Source organism: Poecilia latipinna, unplaced genomic scaffold (genome assembly GCF_001443285.1).
Source record: "Poecilia latipinna isolate Pla-1442-1.1 unplaced genomic scaffold, P_latipinna-1.0 Scaffold3105, whole genome shotgun sequence".
NCBI classification, from domain to species: domain Eukaryota; kingdom Metazoa; phylum Chordata; class Actinopteri; order Cyprinodontiformes; family Poeciliidae; genus Poecilia; species Poecilia latipinna.
The window spans coordinates 1-6,505 of NW_015115721.1; the positions used below are offsets into that span (position 1 = coordinate 1).

General features: G+C 41.3%; 1 protein-coding gene across 1 annotated transcript in view; it reads left to right on the top strand.

Annotated features, from left to right (window-relative positions):
- Positions 1–238: 238 nt before the first annotated feature.
- atg14 (autophagy related 14) overlaps positions 239–6,505 on the top strand; it is a gene marked incomplete at its 5' end in the record, with an annotated part of 44,596 nt that continues 38,329 nt past the window's right edge. Inside the window, one exon of the mRNA XM_015022782.1 lies at positions 239–485. Coding sequence (XP_014878268.1) covers positions 239–485 — 247 coding nt within the window. The remainder of the gene's footprint in view (positions 486–6,505) is intronic.

A 6,505-nucleotide genomic window follows, 5' to 3' on the forward strand; every position in this document is an offset into this window, starting at 1 on the left:
CATTCAGTGTCATCAACAGAAAGGGAAAAAGGCAGGAAGAGACAATAAAGCCTATAATTAAAATGAGGTCAATAGTTCAATAGTTTTAAATTATCGTGCGATTAATTGATTTATCGTTTATCGGGACAGGCCTAGCTGCAGCACTTAAAACTATACCTAACATAGCAACACCACAGCATATGATAAAAGCATTGGAGGGGGAAAAATAATAATTGCCTACATTTGAAATTAAATTATTTCATTTTATTTGTGTCCCAGAGACCTGTCTGATGTCACAGAGGTCGACCTCGCTCTAACCTCCAGCACAGTGACCGAGCTGGCAGAGGCCCGGAGAACCACCTACCTTTCCGGACGCTGGATCTGGGACGACCAGAATGGAGAGACCAGCATCAGCATCACAGGGACACCGGTTGTTTTGCCAAGCAACGGAGACTGCTCTGCCTACTACAGCTGGGTGGAAGAGAAGAGCACCAGCTCTGGCCCAGGTAAGGAGGCTGGCTTAAAAAATAAGATGATGTTAAGATTGATCAGCCATCGATCATTATCAGTGAAAAAGTCCATGAAAAAGTATGTGATAGCTTTTGTTCTATTTATATTTTGTTCAGACTTTTTTAATCTAAACAGAAGGATTTTTTTTATTTTAACACTTTGAGAATACTTTAATACTTTCCTAAATATAGTAGTTGCAGGAACATAAACTTATGTTTTTTTTTGTTGGGTTTTATATAATACTGCAAAAAACCTGTTGAGTTAATTTTATCAAATGAGTAACTATGATTTCTGGGGGGTTTTGTTACAAATTTTATCATTAGTCAGAATGCGTTGAAATATCGTCCACTCCTAGTTAGCGCCATACTGTTAATTTATTTATATATTTCATCACACACAGACAAGCATACACACAGAATCATGTTTACATAGTACTTAAGCTACAAGATAACAGTCCAGTGCATGAATCAGGTTTCAGAAAAAACTATTGAAAGCTCAACACTGCTCTGCACCAATCCCCACTTCGCAGGCAGACAGCCGTTCTGGAGCAATTTCCACTGCTTGCATACCTTCTCAGCTCTGCTGTGAACCACAGAGAGGTTCTACAAGATGCATGTGCAGGAAATGAGAGATCACACAATAAAGCCAGTGTTAAAAAGGATGAATGGTGTCATATAAAATACAAAAGTTCTCAACTTCCAAATTTAATATTTCCTGCCCACTGCTCTCTCTGGCTTGACTGGTGCTCCTGCTGTGACTTGAGCGAGAAACTTAATTTGTTTCAGAATGAACTCCACATATGCACAGCCATAACTCATACACGCTGACACCATATAAATATACCCATATTTTCATAAAAATAGGTGTTATCTTGTGCAAATATATATAGCACTACTTAATGTACTAAGGGACTAGATGGCATATGATATCAGAAGACTAAATTAATCTACTGGAGCTGTTGTCAGTAATCATTAAGAAGTAATACAAAAGAATAACTGCTTTTCAATACCAGGTGTTTTAAAGAAGGGAAAATTAAAGTGAACGCCACAAGACACAAAACATACATAAAACCCAAAAAATAAATACAAAATATATATACACAGTACTGCAGTAAATCTTCCATATAAATGTACAGATTGTTTCTTGACTGAAGAGGCTGTTGGAACAACAGAGTTCTCTACATCATCAGGAGGTGATGACTTTCTGAGTGTTTTCTCCACTTTGAACTTTAGTGGAGGTGGAACTAGATAGAATGGAATCTCTTCTTGTTCACAGTCCTCACCCTGTGCAGAGTCATCAGGAGATTCTTGCCATTTCTTGGTTTGTTGATGTGTCTGGGGTTTTGTGACTGGAACTGTCTCAGTTGATCTTTCAGGATATGTCATATGGAGAAAACCACATGGAAGAAGAAGGTCTCTGTGTAGTGTGTGCATTGGGCCATCTTTGCACTCTGGTTTTACTGTATAAATTGGAAGATCTCAGCACACTTCACCACTACAAAGACATCTTGTTCCCATTTATCACATAGTTTGTGTTTACCTCTGAGTCTCACATTCTGCACAAGTACTCAATCTCCAACTTCCAGCTTGGATGGTAGAACCCGCTGATCGAACCGAGTCTTGTTTCTTGCAGCACTTCTGGCAGAGTTCTTTGATACCATCTGATAACTCTCTTTCAACAGTGACTTCAGATTCTGTACATACTGCGAATGTGATGGACATTTCACTTCGCAAACAGTAAGACCAAAAGCAAGATCAATTGGGAGTCGAGGACAGAGTCCAAACATAAGTTCGTAAGAAGTATGTAGGACCACATCATTTGCAAAAAGCAATTGATGCAGTTCTCAGCCACCAGTCGAGAATTGCTTGACTGGCTGCGCCAACACCTTGCACCTAGAAATTCTGTCCATAAAAGTAATGAACAGAATCGGTGACAAAGGGCAACCTTGGCGGAGTTCAACTCTCAAAGGAAACAAGCCTGACTTACTGTCATCAATGCGGACCAGTTTCTGACCAATGTTGTACAGGGACCTAACAGCCCGTATCAAAGGGTCCAGTACCCCATACTCCCAGAGCACCCTTCATAGGGTTCCCCAAGGGACATAGCCAAACACTTTTTCCAAGTCCACAAAGCACATGCAGACTAACTGGGCGAACTCTCACAGACCCTCCAGGATCCTGCTGAAGGTGTAGAACTGGTCCAGTGTTCCACGACCAGGACGAAAACCACACTGCTCTTTGTGAATCTGAGGTTCGACTATCCGATTGACCCTCCTCTCCAGGACCCCTGAATAGAATAAGAGTGTGACCCCTCTGTGGTTGAGCACACTCTGCAGTCCCCCTTTTTGAGTAGGGAGATCACCATTCCTGGTCTGCCAGTCCAGGGGAACTCCCCGTGATGTAAAAGCAATATTGCAGAGTCGTTTCAACCAGCACACACCCTACGACATCCAGGAACTCGAGGCGAATCTCATCAACCCCTGGGGCCTTGCCACCGAGGATCTGTTTAACCACCTTGGCAACCTCATCACCAGAGATTGGAGAGCATGACCCAGAATCACTCCTGCCCAGTGCCAAGGGGAACTCGAGTGGAAGAGTGTCCAACCATTCTCAAGGAGACTGGTTCCAGAACCACAGCCATGCATTGAGATGAGACCAATTATTTCTATCTGGAACCGTTCAACCTCACACACCAGTTCAGGACTTCTTCCCATTCAGAGAGGAGACATTCCACTTCCACAGCTTCTGTAGCTGAAGATCAGATTGTCAAGGTCCCCACCCTTGGCTACCACCCATCTCACACTGCACCCAACCCCTTTGACCCCTCCCACAGGTGGTGAGCCCATGGGAAGGGGAACCCGCTTCTCCTCTTCGGGCTGTGCCCGGCTTGGCTCCATGGGTTAAAGCCCGGCCACCAAGCGCTTGCCAACATGCCCCACTTCCAGGCTGTTACTGTTCCTGGAAAACTGCTTATCCGTTGTTATCAGTGGCTATGCTAAGTAAGCCTGAGCTTTCACGACATCCAATGCTATCAGGAAGAGTTTATTTGATTTTGTAAATGTGGGGGGGTGGTTGATTGCTTATGATGCCTGGAAACATTTTTTTTAATTATTATTTTCAGAACTTTATGTAAAGATCAACAAAAGCACACAAAAACAACCCACCCCAAATCAACAAGGAGCACTGCAATGTCTACATGAAAACATACAGCCTTCATACACAAAATACAGACATTCTGCGGTATGGTTCAAAGTAGAAAGTCCCCAAACTGTCGAAGGGCAGCAGAGTGAGTGACACATTGAATGTAACAAAAAGGGTGGAGTGGTCAGTCCTTATCTCCAGTTGATATCACAGTCTATGTAAGAAAGATTGCAATGGGTTCCAGATCCTCCAGAATTTTTCTGACGTTTGATGAAGATCGTGAATCAGTTTTTCAACTGAGATAATAGCAGATATTTGTGATATCCACATATCAACTATAGGGTCCTGTGGTGCTAACCACCTTGGTAGTATACATTTCTTGGCCAGAAACTTAGTACCTGCAAAGATTTTGTATCTGCATTAACCTGTTGGTCTCAGGTTGTCATTCACAATGACAGGGGTGTCAAACTCCAGTCCTCAAGGGCCGCTGTCCTGCAGTGTTTAGATGTGCCACAGGTAAAAAACAGTGGAATGAAATGGCTTAATTACCTCCTCCCTGTGTAGATCGGTTCTCCTGAGCCTTGCTAATGACCTAATTATTCTTTTCAGGTGTGGTGCAGCAGAGGCACATCTAAAAGTTGCAGGACAGAGGCCCTTGAGGACTGGAGTTTGACACCCCTGTCACGAGAGGACCCAAATTTGGGTCCTCTAGTGACAGACAGGTTAAGTAAAATGTCCGGAGTATGATTAAAAAACTCTTGTATCGTCAGATTAACCACTTTCTAGAAAATGTGAATACAGTTGGCCCTGTGTATTTGATCTGAAGCATCAGGGAACATCTCCTGAAGGCAAACAGGTGTATAATAAGTTTGGTAGAAGAATTTAAAGTTCTGCTCATGTATAGAAACAGAGGTGCATTTGGGGAAAATTCAATTACAGATCTCTCCCCAATCTGCTGGATTGAATGTCAGCCCGAGGTCATGCTCCCTCACCAGCTTCACAGCATCATTACCTGAGGAGTCAGAGCCAGATAATAAACTATATATTTTAAAGTTAAGCCCTTTAGGAGACTTGGCCATGACAATTATATTTTCTAACTCAGACATTTTGTGAGAGAACTCACAAAATTACAGATCTTTAGTTATGTATAGAAATCTCTGTTAGAAGTATTGAAATTGGCTCTAATTTGTTCAAAGGGTTTAACAGTCAAGAGTCCAGTATGTCCATAATAATTGACAGTCCTTTAGATTGACCATTCAAACAAACCAATGCTTCTAATCTGTGAAGGTAAATCTGGGTTCAAAGTTAATAGCGACCAAGAACAGAGGGTGGGGGAGATATTTAGATACAGTGCCTTGCGAAAGTATTCAGCCCCCTTGAACTTTTCAACCTTTTCCCATTTTTCAGGCTTCAAACAAAGATCTAAATTTTTTATTATTTTGTGAAGAATCAACAAGTGGGACACAATCGTGAGGTGGAGCAAAATTTATTGGATATTTAAATGTTAACAAATAAAAAACTGCAAAGTGGGGCGTGTAATATTATTCAGCTCCTTTACTTTCAGTGCAGCAAACTCACTCCAGAAGTTCAGTGAAGATCTCTGAATGATCCAATGTTGTCCTAAGTGACTGATGATGATAAATAGAATCCACCGGTGTGTAATCAAGTCCCCTTATAAATGCACTTGCTCTGTGATCGTCTCAGGCAGGGGTGGATCTAGAAAAATATTTATGGGGTGGCAAGAGGTGGGCAGGGATTTTCTCAGGGGTGGCAGCGTATGCCAGTATCCATCCATCCACCCATCCATCCACCCATCCATCCATCCATATAGATAGATAGATAGATAGAGACCAGACCTCAGCAGTAGGTGTCAGGTTACATAGATACAGACCTAACATTAGACTTAATTTACTTGATTTACTTATTGCAAAATATTGTTTTTAACTTGCATTGTTTCAAAATGAGCTTCAAGTAGCACAGATGATTAAATATAATTTCTTAATATAGTATAGTTAATTATTATGTATTTCATACTGCTGCTAATTGATATGCATTACTGGATTGGGACAGTGCCAATTAGTCGCTATGTGATTCATTGTGTCCAGAAAACCATTTTACCCCAATGCAGGACAAGCAGAAATCTGTCACAAAAATATTAGTAGTGCCACCATTTGTTATCAGATATACTATTAAATATGACTTAAAATAAAGATGAGAAAACTGATGTTTGATAAATTCTTCATGATACAAATCTATAAACAGTTTGATTTCGGTTAGTTCTGTCAAGATGCAAAAGGGGAGGATTTTTCTTATATTGGTCAATCGTTTTATTTTAAATATGCTGTAGGAGCCGTAGTTTGATGACTGTTATAAATATCACCACGTTTTGCAAACACAGGGGATTAGGTCAGTTTTTGTTGCTTGTTTAACTTTTAGGAATTGCAGCGGCTGCAGACAGTGCGCCACAATAAAGGTACGATAAAGCTGATAAACAGGTGAAGAACTAAACATCATTTCTATTCTGCCTTTTCTGTGTCTGCATTACACGCGGACCCGTTGCCATGGCAACCGAAAAACAACAGCTCAACGAGCAGATAGAGCGGAGATTACCGATCAGGAGAATCAACACACACAAAAAAAAATATTTCCCACACAAAAAAGTAGCAAAAACACCATAATAGAACATTCAGTCTGTTACATTTTGTTGTCAGGCTTGATGTCTATATTGTCATTATTAAGTTTTCGCCTGACCACCGCGGTGGTTGAACAGCTGCTCTACTGATGACTTGGTGGGCGGGTTGTTTAGTGGTATCGGAACCATAACACACCGAACTGCGCAGCACATTTCAAGGTTATCAAAGTCAATACCAGGCCAG